The sequence below is a fragment of the Periplaneta americana genome, chromosome 3 (genome assembly GCF_040183065.1).
Source record: "Periplaneta americana isolate PAMFEO1 chromosome 3, P.americana_PAMFEO1_priV1, whole genome shotgun sequence".
NCBI lineage: Eukaryota > Metazoa > Arthropoda > Insecta > Blattodea > Blattidae > Periplaneta > Periplaneta americana.
In genome coordinates, this window is record NC_091119.1 from 87,468,887 (window position 1) to 87,483,198 (window position 14,312).

Genomic DNA, 14,312 nt, shown 5'->3' on the forward strand with positions numbered 1-14,312 from the left:
CCAGACATATTTTAATGATTGTATTTAAACCAGAAATATAACTGTTCATTATGTGTCTTCGTTACTATGAGACCTGAGGATGCCATACTTATGGCGAAAATGTTCGTCTCTCATTATGTATAACCTTGTCATAATCTAATGACTTGAATGGTCGATTCTTGATAAGTAATTTTGGCGGTAACAAATATTTAAAATTGTATTAATTATACTTATCGGACACAACATGCCTTTGAAATCAGTTATAAAGATAAAATATCTTAAAGAGTAAACACTGAACTTCTTAAGTATAGGCTAGAATGGGAACTAATTTCCAACTTACCAGAAGAATACTACAGACAGAAGTGATAATAAACAGCAACTACATACCTGTGGCACGATCAAACATGGCATCACTATGAAATCCACCGATGAAATATATTTTTGTATCCACTCCAACGATGCCAGCATGGTACCTTGGTGTTGGCACGTGGGTTACAACTTGCCAACGATCTGCTGCAACATCATACACATCGATAGTGTCCACCAGAACTCTGTTTCCCGTGTCTGCATCTTCGAACCATCCTCCACACACGTACACGTGGTCACCCATGACGAGCATCACGTGGTCTGCACGAGGAGTCAACATAGGGGCTCTGTGGTCCCAGCTGTCTGTTCCAGCATTGTAACAATACATAGAGCCTAGCACCAAGTCCCTGTCAAGACCTCCTGAAACGAACAAGAAATGCCCCCACGTAGCCCCGGCATGCTGTGTTCGGTATCCAGGGAGGGGCCGCACACTTTCCCAGCTGTCGGTCTCAGGGTTGTAGCATTCACAAGCACTCACTTCTTCTTCGTCTTCTGGCTCCACTTCATCTACCTCACTTGCTCCGCCAATAGCATACAAACGCCCTGATACTACATTCAGGGAAAAGCGGCATCTTTCACGCTGCATTGGAGCCATTGTGGTCCATTTGTTGTAGCGAGGGCTGTACCGAAAACCAAAGGGATGGATGTTTTCCTGAAACAGGACAATATTAAAAGTTATATTAATTTATTTCAAATGGAAGTTAAACAAGAAAATAAGAAACGAAACACAACATTGTATAAAACTATGATAATTCAAACAGAACAATTTAGAAATGACACTTGAATTTTATGGAGAAATAACAAAGGCAAATTAACATTGGCAGAAATGTAATTACTGAATAAACAGATTGTAGAAAAACCGCAATATGACAACGTGACTCTTCAGTGAGCTATTGAGCTACTTGCAGACTGGTAATGCTGTCGCTGATATGCAGTGCAATCGGTAATTTGCAGTGGCAGCTGGTGGTTGAAAAATTTGGTTGTTTAATTTCATAAAATGAGAAATTACATTATATTATAGATCCTGTCCGGTCAGAATTATACCATTATTGCAAGAATATGTCAGGGGCACAACACAACACACCACAGAACATTCAGAAGTAAACATAACACTTTTAAAATGAGATGTTTTAATATCTTTGAAAAATATTGGAGTGCAAGAGGTCAAATTACTTTATTGTCAAACGCCTGGCATTAGAAAACAACAACAACAAATGAGATGTTTTAAAAGAATGTAATAGAACAATATTGCAATATACTTTTAAAACATCACAACTCATTTATTTGTAGAGAAAATCTGCACTTCTCTCCTTGCTCCTTATGAACAAAAACAAACCAAAGATTTACTTCTTCACACCCACACAATCACTAACATTTCGAATATTGTACGTCTGTATTACAATTTCTATTAAACAACCTAGTTTTCATTTTAACACATTGTGAAATTCCAAGGAATGGAATTGGTCTGCCAAGGTGCATAATCTCATATACTTCTTCCAAAGAGCACACTGAAAAAAAAGAGAGAGGGGAGAAGGGGGAGGGGGAGGGGGAGGGAGAGACAGAGACAGACAGAGTTTGTGTGTGTGTGTGTGTTTGTGTGTGCGTGCGCGCGTGTACGTATGTATGCCAATGGCGAAGCCAAGGTGTTAATACTGGGTAGGCTGAAAAAATCTGCTTGCTTTGTATCTTTTTACAAGAGCAGATGTTTATTGGCTTTTCTATTAAATTTTTTTTGTGACACAGACCCCACAATAAGATGATGAACACCCACTCTCACTGGATGACAGTAATATCCTAGAAGTGGTGCCCCCGGAATCTCATTTTAAGTCGCGGAAACAGAAAGAAGTCAGCTGGAGCCAGATCTGGAGAACAGGTGGGATGGGGAATAGTAGACATTCTATTTTGTGTAAAAAACTGGCAGAGAGAAATGGCTTTGTGCACGGTGCGTTGTCCTATGCAGGAAGCAATCATCAGTCCTCCATTTCTCTGGCCCTTTGCATAGCACACTCTACCTCAATCTTTGTAACACTTATTTGTATGTAAAACACTTGATTCACTCTTTGAACCTATGTGACAAATTCCTTGTGAACAATGTCTTTAATGTCGGGAGGGGGGGGGGAGCAATCATAATTGATTTCATATTGATCGAACTTATCTGCAATGAATGATTTGATATTTTCCGTCAATGATTTAACATCTTGTATATAGGTGTGAACCTTTATATTACATATTTATTGTAAGTATTAACGTTTTCATCGTACCAAACGACATCATCAGATACACGATTGAAATACAATATAATAATCTCTTATTTTGTATATCATATGCCCTTATTCTGAATAATTAAAATCTTCTAATGTACATAATTAATATAAAAGTACAAGTCTTCATAATTTAAGAATATTAAAATTTGGGAAATATCATATAATGTGTTATGTATGAAGACTTGCTTACACACAGATTTGACTGTCTTTGGATATAATAAAATATCATTTAGATTGATAATATATTGATGTGTCTATGTCAAAAAATACCAGTGTTGAATTGTTCAAGCATTGAAGCTTTTGTTAAAACCATTAATGTTGATAGTGACTATGTCATATCAAACAAAATATTTCTTGTTATGAAACGTGATCTTCTAATATTAAGTTGATGTCATAGAGTTGAACGTTACTTACGTAGTTAATCTTGGTCTTCAATCTGGGAAAAATATTATTAAAATTATGAGGTTAGAAGATATTAAGCTGGAATATAAATTTACTAAAGTTTGTTTGAATTCAAATTGTCTAATTGTCAAAATCTAATTAATATGGTAGAAAATTATCGTGTTATGCCTTGAGAATATTGAGTAAGGGAAATAATTATCAAAGTAGATATGATGCTAAGTTAAAAGTTAATTTAAAAATTCAATGTAGAAGAAATATTAAGAATTCAGGAATTAAATTTGTTATATGTAACATATGTTGCGCATGTAGAAACTTACATAACTTGTATTAAAAGAAGACACCCACAATCTATGAATGGTGTTGATTATTATTGTAATCGAAGCTGCTAAGTTATGTTTTTTGGCTGAAATGAATATAAAATATAGGGTAATTAAAATTAATAAATTGCTGATGATAGCCAAATGAATATGTCTTGGCTATCATCAGCAATTTATTAATTTTAATTACCCTATATTTTATTATTCACTTCAGCCAAAAAACATAAACTCACAGCTTCGCTTACAATAATACTCAACACTGCTCATAGATTGTGGAGGTCTTCTTTTAATACAAGTTATGTAAGTTTCCACATGCGCAACTTATGTTACATATCACAAATTTAATTCCTAAATTCTTAATATTTTCTTCTACATTGAATTTTGAAATTAACTTTTTAACTTAGCATCATATCTGCTTTGATAATTTCCCTTACTCAATATTCTCAAGGCATAACACCATGATTTTTTAACATATTAATTAGATTTTGGCAATTAGACAATTTGAATTCAAACAAACCCTAGTAAAATGAAGTAAGTATAATAATCCTTCAATAACTGTCTTATTAACCTAATAAATAATACAAAAATTACATTAGGTCATTACACAACCTAATGTAATTGTTGTATTATTTATTAGGTTAATAAGACAGTTATTGAAGGATTATTATTCTTATTTCATTTATATGCTAACTTGTCGGACCAATACGCCTCTTAAACCTTAGTAAATTTATATTCCAGGTTAATATCTTCTAATCTCATAATTTTAATAATATTCTTCCCAGATTGAAGACCAAGATTAACTACGTTTGTAATGTTCAACTCCACGTCATCAACTTAACATTAGAAGATCACGTTTCATAACACGAAATATTTCGTGACGGTGTCGTGTATAGTTCCTGGGGTAGCTCAGTCGGTAGAGCGTTCACCCGCTAAGCGAAGGGTCCCGGGATCGATACCCGGCTCCGCAACAATTTTTCCTTAAAATTATTCAACTATATTACCGGTTGTTCTGTATGGTTGTGAAACTTGGACTTCACTTTGAGAGAGGAACAGAGATTAAGGGTGTTTGATAATAAGGTGCTTAGAAAAATATTTGGGGTTAAGAGGGATGAAGTTACAGGAGAATGGAGAAAGTTACGCAACGCAGAACTGCACGTATTGTATTCTTCACCCAACATAATTAGGAACAATAAATTCAGACGTTTGAGATGGGCAGTGTGTGTAGCATGTATGGGTGAATCCAGAATTGCATATAGAATGTTAGTTGGAAGATCTGAGGGGAGAAGACCTTAGGGGAAACCAAGACTTAGATGGGAGGATAATATTAAAATGGATTTGAGGGAGGTGAGATATGATGGTAGGAACTGGATTAATCTTGCTCAGGATAGGGACCAATGGTGGGTTTATGTGAGGGCAGCAATGAACCTCCGGGTTCTTTAAAAGCCATTTGTTAATAAGTAAGTATAATATTATGTAGAAATCCAATTCCGAATAGCAAATGTTTCCAGGAAATAGCTAAAATAGCCCAGCCACTAGCCTTTACAGAGGGAATAGCAGAAACGGGTAGTGGAAACTGGGATGCGACATAACCACTCAGACTGACAGTACTTGCATTGAGAGAAAGTGTTATCTTAAGGGTAGAGAAGTCGTTGAAAATGTGAATTTTATTTTCAAGTTGTTAGAGTATCAAGTTGTCAGAGTACCGGTATGGAAAATTTTTGTAAATACACAAAGAAAACCACACGTTATCCCCACTACCAGAGAATCTTCTCAAAAAATCATATTATGTGAACATATATAGTAACGAGAATTACTGACATATTTACATGATGTATGCAATCCTAAGTGTGTTTGTGTCCTCATCATTGACATTTAAGATAATAGTTACCAGTATCTGATGACACTACGGCTGTAAGTTGCCAGTTCCCCTTTCATTTATCAATTTCTATAATTCACAAGATGTATCGACAATTTTAGCAAGCAATGATTGTTATACATAACACAGTAATTTTAACATGATTGAAAGTAGGCCTATCATATCCAGTCTTCATTGCATTTGTGCATACATTTTTCACAACATATGCAACATATTACATTTGATATTTAAAAATATTTGATATTGTCATGTACCACCCCAAGAGGGTGAACACGTTCGTGTTTGTAATAAATTCATAACATATGTTATATAAATACCGTATATTTAAAACAGTTATACTATGTAACTTGTTTCATTGTATGTTTTGATTGTTAAATCATTAAGATTGAAAATTATAGAAACGTGACACAAGTATACATGTCTATAACTCAGATGACTTCAGTTTTTTCCCCACGAACATGCCCACTGAAGTATCTGCTTAGATAGTTTCCTATCTATCAACTGACTTGGCATAATGCACCAGTCTGACATGACTGGTTTAAATTGTGATACAAAATAGAGAAGAAATAAAAGGTAAAAAAGTAAAAAAGACAAAAATATGAAAATTACGGAGAGAAAGAAGAAATGTATCAAGAATGAGTAATGACAGGATGACTTGAAAGATGACGAAATGTCGACCAATTGAAAAAAAAATAAGTGATCGACCAAGAAAGAGGAGCACCAGCAGCAGTAGTAGTAGAAAAAGAAAACGAAGAAGAGGAAGGTAGAAGAAAAGGAGAAGAAGCAAGACCAGGAAAAGTAAGATAAGCAGCACATGAAAAAGAGAAGGAGACAGCAAGAGTGAAAAGAACTACTTTAGCTCTGAGAATAATTCGCTTAAATTTACAGAAAAGAAACTGAATTACCTGCAGAGACTGGTTAAAGCAGCCTCCAACCACATAGAGGTCGTTGTCAAGAACTGCGGTTCCAAAATTGCACTGCTCCACATGTGGTATGGACGTGAGGTGTCGCCACTTGCCAACACTGGGAAGGAAATAGGTAATCTCGTTTGTGATGCCTCCAATACCAAAGCCACCTACTTTGACGACAGCAAGTTCCATTCCCCTGGAGTTCACAAGAGGCGAAGTTTTTGATACTGGTACAATATTGTCAGTCAGACTGCCACTGCTTGGCAATGTAGAACGGATTCTACTTTGGCGGCAAGTCTCTGAGAGGACTAGATGGAACAAGTGCTGGTCCTGGTAGCTGCCATGCGAAGTCTGTTGCTGTACGGTTTCCAGATCCCACGGCATAATCTCTGCAAAGTGAACCCTACGCAAGAGCCTCTGAGCACATGCCAGTCGCTGTCCAGCAGTGACTGTATGGGAGTTGGTCAGCAGCCAGCGCACCACAATTTGTAGTACTTCTGCTTCAGGACAGTCCACGGGGAAGTCGCATCCCAGCAAGTATTCCAGTTGCTGTGGTGCCAAGCGATAGAAATCAGGTGAACGTGAGAACTCACGCAGGTGACCACTCATGAAGCGGTACACTCGACGTCGGAGTTGTGATAATGAATATGTTTCTGCAATTGTTGCAATGTCGATGCAATTTTCGAGGTCCAGTTGTGCCTGTCGAGAAAAAGAAATTTATTAACACAATTAACAATGCATTAAATCTATAACTGAGAGTGTAACTTCTATTAAGGTCATGAATGTTTGTCCATTGTCAGTGTAGTCTCCTCTGTTACTTTAGTGAAGGTCCAGTGCCATACTGAACCTACAGCGAAGTATAGTGCTCTACGGCAATGAAAACTCTTGATAGATAATTACAATCCGTTTTTTTACAGTGATTAGAGTTGCCACCTTTCTAGGAATGTTGAGTTGTACAATCCCCTGATCCACAAGGGACAAACCAATTTTTGTTAATTAAGCCTACTTCATAGGAAGGGTTTTTTTAAAAAAAGAACCATAGTCCAAAAAAATGCAAATTTGAGATATTAAGCATATGATGAGTATATTGTAGCGACCATGTACTGAATTAGTTGTTAGCAAAAAAAAAAAAAAAAAACATCATAGGCCTATATTATAGGAGTGGAAATTCTCAGTTGTTGTCATAAAACAACCATAGTTCAAAGACTTTTTTTGTGAAAAGAGTCATTGTCCAGCCAGAACGATTGTAGCATTTATAAATATCCCATTCATATCATCTTGCAACATTTATTCAAATAATTTTAAAGTGTAGTAGATTGGCAGTACTGCTTATTATGTACGCAGCAAAAGCCACCTCAGAGAAAAATACTTTAGCACGTGAATTGTTGTATTAGTTATGGAGTCATTTTCAGGATATAATAAAGAAAAAAAAGATTAAAGGAGAGGCACACTTCAGCAACAAGAGTATTTTTTCTTAAAACAACCATTGTCCACAGTTACCTACATTTACACATGTATTTATATAAGTCAATTAAGTTACTCGTATAAATGTGCTTCAGCTGTCTCAAGTTTCTACAACATCTTAATACTTGGCATTATGAATTTCATACTTGAAGTGTCAACAACACTCATACCAGATAGTTTTTTGTTTCTCCTGAAAATTTATGTTTTTGGACTATGGTTGTTTTTTTTTTTTTTCAAAAACCCTTCATATCATCTCACAGGTGAAAAAGTCAACATGAAAGTAATTTTAAAATAAAATGTCAATATTAATAATTCAAGTACAATAATGTTTAATTGAATAGTTTTACCATCTACAATCTTATTATATAAAATAATGGGTTAAAAAACCATTACAGTAACATTTATTAAACATTATTTTACTTATTACAACTTATCTCATTTCATTTCATTTATTGTATTCCATAGATCTTACATTAACATTGAAGCTTCAAGATGTGGAACAAGTCAAAATTTTACAACATTACAATTTTTTGGCGAGATGTAGTGGGATGAGGCCAAGGATTCGCCACAGATTACCTGGTATTTGCCTTATGATTGGAAAAACCTCGAATAAAACCCAACCAAGTAAACAGGCCAAATGGGGATGAAGTGAAGTGAGGCCAAGGACTCGCTACAGACCATCTGACATCTGCCCCATGACTGGGAAAAACCTCGGAAGAGAAACTAACCAATCAGACGAAACAGAGGCACAAAATATGACAGTAAAATTCATAATTTATGCCTAAAGAACGGCCTTTATCATCTACCCTGGTGGACATCTACTTTGAGGACTTAGTGAAGAACTATTTTCGAAACCTGGAAGGGGTGATAGTGGGAGAAAAAAGAGTAAAGTGCATAAGATTTGCTGATGATATGCCGTTATTACCAGAAGAGAAGATGATACTATGGGATGTAAGAGATATTCTACTGAAGCAAGATGACAGCTGTGAGCAGTATGGGATGAAGATTAATGTAAACAAGATGAACAAGCCAGTGGAACAAGTGAACAGCTTCAAATATGTTGTTGTTTGTTGTTTTCTAATGCCAGGCGTTTGACAATAGTCATTTGACCTCTTGCACTCCAATCTCCAATATTTTTCAAAGATATTATCATGGTCAGCCTCTGAAGCACAGATTTTGAGGTGTTCCGAATCCATTTCTTGGTTTGAGTTGCACAATGGGCAGTTAGGGGACTGATATATTCCAATTCTATGCAGGTGTTCGGCCAAACAATCATGGCCTGTTGCCAATCTAAATGCAGCTACAGACGATTTTCGTGGTAAATCGGGAATTAACTGTGGATTATGATGCATCTTTTGCGGCCCTCTGGAAAAATAACTAAGGAAGAGACTAGTGAAGTGCTTTGTGCAGTGTGTGACGTAGTATGGGGTAGAAAAATGGACATTACGACGAAGTGCAGAGAAACGACTGGAAACATTTGAAATGTGGATATGGAGAAGAATGAAGCATATGAAATGGACAGACAAAATAAGAAATGAACCTATGTTAGAAAGACTGGGTGAAATGAAGGATGCACTGGAAGGAAAGCTGAGCAGGGAGAAAGTTTGGGACAGGAGAAGATATCAGATGATAGACGACATTAAGATATATGGATTGTACGTGGACAAAGAAGAGGGCTGAAAATAGAGTAGATTGGAGAATACTGAGTTTGCAGTGAAAGACCTACCATTGGGCAGAAGATGATGAAGCCTATCGAGTTAACATAAAAAATATGAACATTAAGAAAATATCTTTACATGCTCCCTCACATTTTTGTTTCCGTGTATATTTAGAATATTGTTCTTTGCTGCTCCCAAAATCGGCATGGGTAGGACAAAAAAGTGTTTGCGTGGGATCCAAGACAGTGTTTCAAATTCAGGCACAACCCCAGTTGTTGGCAGTTCTGCATGAAAAATAGTGTATTTAGCAAATGCATGCTATTTATTACATCTAAATCGGATACCACATGTAATTACAGCGCCTTCTCAAAGTAGACTGTGCACCTGAAATTGTACTCCAACAATCCACGCGCCCTACCCACCCCATGCGCTACACCTCTCCCACCCGGCACAACTACACGTAGTGGAGATATGCTCCACATGTTGATACCGGAATGAACAACCATCAGGAACTTTCTATCGTTCAAATGCTCTTAACTCCTACCAAATTTCGTTATGCCAACTTTTCTAGCCTACACCCGTACCGGCAGATGGAATTATAAGACATTGAGCTGGGAGTTCTCTGTGCAATTTCTCTTTTAATTTAGAAAAGGGTTGGTCGTTTAGGTTTTCATTTCATTCATTTTAATATAAAATATTTCCTTAGATACACTGACTAATCACATCACACCACCCACAGTACTTAACACACTGGAACTGTAATGATATATAGTAAATCCAGAAGCCTATGTATTCTCCTAATGCAGGTCATAAAGAGATGAGAGTGTTGGCAGTTCTTTTGTATATTAGGAGAGAGCTGCTTCGGTTGCAGTTCTAATGCAGTCTTATGGGAGGGTGAAGGAAACAAGTTTTCTGCTACCAACTACCCTACGTTGAGTTCCAGGAACTGCCGATCACAGATCCAAAAAGTACACTACAGACAAAACTCACGAGCAGTTCAAGGCTCCTACAGACATTAAAATCTCAAATCGAAGGAGAATGAATTGGAAATATAAACGAAACAATGAACTAGATTACATAAAAGCATGTTTTACATTTTTAATTTTACAGGTCCATGTAAATGGTGGTTCTGCAGCTCTGCAGTTCTTATTGTACAGCTGCCCCTGGTGTAGCTACTACAGAAACTAGTAACCATGGATTACAAAAAAGAAAAAAAGAACAGAAAGAAAAATGTTATCTGAAATGACTCCTTTGGTTTGGATAAACGGAGTTCTACTGTATATATTTTTTTAATAAGAAGACAGCATTTATCTCACTTTGTGACACAAAAAAAGGACAAGTGCTAAGGGAAAATTCCTATGTAGGCCTACATAGCCTAGATGCCATGAATCAATCATGCTCCTTGAATGCGCAATGATACAAATTGCAGTGTTTATGTGAGGTTTCTTCCTAGAGTTGGATGGATGAAGAGTTGAATTCTGACTTGGCGAGAAATATTTTACAATTCATTTTGTTTTCAGATAAATCTAGTTCAATATAATAAAAGTTTCAAGTTCAATCTATAAGATTTATCTATTTTGCAAATGTTTATTTGCTATAACATTGTATATGGAATATTCTATATTGGCGAGAAATTACCAATAAATGTCTGTAACTTTCTTATTAAAGAATTTTATTTATTTTTTTATTTCATAAATTTAAAATATGGGTCTCAATATTATAATTTCCTTACAAAAGAAGCCATGCTTAAAATTTTTATCTCCCGTAAAAATCTAATGCCCTTCGCCAGGTAATTACCTAGTTTCATTACTTAAAAAGTAATTTTATCACTTTCATTTAATTTCAGCAAACTGTTCTAATCTCATCATTTCAAAGAAGCTTAATTGTCACATTACAATACATTATTGTTCTTTTAGTTTGGTGTTCTCATCTGTTTGATATGTTTTTGTGATGGCTTATCATGAAGAAGATTATTGTTGAAACCACATCTGCTTTCAGTTTTCTTATGTGAAGTGGTGAATAACGTAACACCTTTTGTTGCAATGCTCTGCATAAATAAAATTCGCCACCCACTTATCGACTCTGGCCACGAAATTAATAATATGCAAAAAACTCTAAAAATACTAAAAGTAATAAATGATCCACATCTCATTAATACTGCCAAGGAATTCTTCATCGTCAAAAATCACACCCCCAACAATCAATTACTCAACGAACAAATACCAAACCTGCGTAACCCCCTATACCATATAATAAAATAATAGGTTATCGACCAGTTATGTCTGGTATCCCCTCCTGGCTTCCCTTCCATGCATTACCGCTCAGTCTGCAATGTAACGCCGGGTGAAACAGGCCTTCACTGTCTGGACTCTATCAACTGTACATCTTGTAAGTATAATAATTCAAAGTGCCTTTATAGGCCTTTACACTCTTTTTCAAAATTTTAAATATCTGTTTAATTTAATCTTTTCAGACAAATATGCCTTTCACCGCGGTGAAACAGACTGCGAACTCCTCCACCCTACAACACATTAATTAATACTGCAGAACTCATCATTTTTATAACATTTATATTTTAATTTTAACCTTTTGACATATAGTGTAAGTTCATTACTTGACTGCACAAGTTTTTAACATTAGGCCATAGATGCCAATAGTTTCATATACACGCAAATGAGAGATTTCAGTTATCTATGTAAATAAGTGTTTTATTTTGTATGTGAACCATTTAACCTCAGAGTCATGACAACTATATATTTGTAAAATGCCTGCATGTGCATTCAACTACTAGATTAAAATGTACCTGATTAGTCCCTCACCTAATTTCAAAATTGTTTGCTTAAGGATTCACCTGAAGATGACTTTTTATATAAGTCGAAAATATTTGTGACCTTTAAATTATAATATGATGTAACAGAATTATTTTCTGACTTCACATACTGATAAGTGTTTTGACTGAAAATATAAACTATTATTGAATTATAAATAAACTCCTTTGAAATAATGTGAGCATATACTGTATTATGTCTGAGTTCTGCAAATCCATAAACATGCAATATACATAATTAAGTAAAATAATTGGCAATAGCAAGTCAACTCTAATAAATATCAATGAAACAGCAAACTGCATAGTATGATTTTGGGATAGAGTCTTTCCATTTGCTCCCATTTCCATGCAGATATTTATCATTAGAATATGAAAAATTGTATTTTATAATTTTACTTCATGTAATAATTGTCACGGACATTTATTGCACAATTACTAATCTTTTTCTTTTAATTCTTCACATTCAGAAGCAAACCATAAACGGCACAACTTGTCACTATGCAGTTCGTGCAATCAAGGTGATGTCAAAGTTTCAAGCCACCTATGCAGGCAATGCATCCATCTTTACCATACTTCCAACTTGGTGAAAACCAACTACACAACTACTCATCTGCCATATTTCTGCAACAGTTCATTCGAAATCACTTCTTCACCACAGTGATTCGAAATTATCAACACTCAACGTTTATTATACATTTTGTATTTCAATAAATACAGGATGGAAGTGAAATAATCCTACAGATTGAAAGGGATGATAGGGTACTCTTAAATGAATATAAAACCTATATTACGTTTTATTATTAAATGCACGGTTAATTAGAAAATTAGGTTTAAAGTTTCAGCAGTCTGGCAACATTGCCGCTAATGCAATCCTCTTTCTTCTCGTAATACATATGTAAGAGGTCAATGAACTCAGGTCTGTCTGCTTACGCAAACCTCCCTCCCTCCCTCTCTGATTACAACACTGCAATCTGGTTGCACCATTCAGTGGCTTGAAATCAGTGTTTTGAAATTAAATTTACACGAAAACCTTCCACACTATTGAAATACAATAGAGGGATAAATGATTCTTTATTAGATTTTCTATCGACATGGCCCAAAATCACAATCCTATTCGCAATAGTTACCGAAGAATGTGTTAAAACATTTGGGAAAAACATTATTTTCTGAGAAAACTACGAACTTGCCACCAATATGGTATTACACTTTTTTGTTACATATAACAGGAGCTATTCATTCTGAAAAACTGCAGGGTTATTTTACTTTCACCCTGTGTAGTGTAACATTAGTATTGTTCAAAGAGAGGTTAAATTATTAATTGCATTTATATAAAGTAGCAATGTGACAAAGTTAGCAGTGAAATGTGCAAATAGAGATGTGAAGTGAGGGGAAATGTGCCATACAGGAGGGGAAAAAAATTAGAAGTATACTATTTTTGGAATAATAATGGGTGACCAGTAAGGTTAGTGAAAGAATTGATGACGGACAAGAAAATACCAGTGGAAGAATTGTAATAATAAATTAAGAATAAGTAACGACCTAAATGATTTGTATGAGAGATGTTATAAAACGGGGAGACGGCCCTGTATACTAATAATGTGAAGTGCCGCCTCACCAAAAGGATTGCTGAATGACAAATATATTCATTCATTCATTCATTCAATTGCATTTATAGGACTTTAGATTTTTAAATATTAAACTTTCTTTCTTCAATTACAGACTACACAGAAGTGAAACAATCGTGTCACCTGATCAACAGATTCTAAAGTTTTGCAAGAACACAATCCAATATGGTTTGAAATATAATTACCTGCAGATAATTGGAACATGCTTCAACAACAGCAACCACCTGAACATGACTTGCGGCTGACAGAACATCCTGAATGTTTGCTAGATTCAATGCAAGTCTTGAAGTGTAGGCGTAGTCCAAGAGGAGTCTGATTCCTGCAGCTGTGACTCCATTCAGGCAGATCTCACTCTGTCGAGATTCTCGCATTGCATCCGTAAACATGGCACGGAAATAATCACTACATGATGCGAGGACCACGCGATGTGCCTGAAAATATACCAATACTTTCGATAAGATTATAATTCGTATCTTAACTTTAAAATTTATCCAAACATTCTAACAACGTTAATGAATAAACATCAAAATACTCGAGTGTTTGGGTCATATGATCAGAATAGGAATAGACAATACAATCCAATCAATCATCCAAATTATAGAAAAGAAATAAAATTGGAACAAAAA

At 35.4% G+C, this 14,312-nt stretch overlaps 1 protein-coding gene across 5 annotated transcripts in view; it reads right to left on the bottom strand.

The window, feature by feature from the left end:
• Positions 1-14,312, bottom strand: part of LOC138696240 (kelch-like protein 26) — a 149,008-nt gene that overhangs the window by 9,908 nt on the left and 124,788 nt on the right. For all 5 annotated transcript variants that reach the window (XM_069820925.1, XM_069820921.1, XM_069820923.1 and 2 more), the window contains 3 exons: positions 13,872-14,117; positions 6,110-6,811; positions 367-997 (listed from right to left, as the gene is read on the bottom strand). In XM_069820925.1, coding sequence (XP_069677026.1) covers positions 367-997; positions 6,110-6,811; positions 13,872-14,117 — 1,579 coding nt within the window. The remainder of the gene's footprint in view (positions 1-366; positions 998-6,109; positions 6,812-13,871; positions 14,118-14,312) is intronic.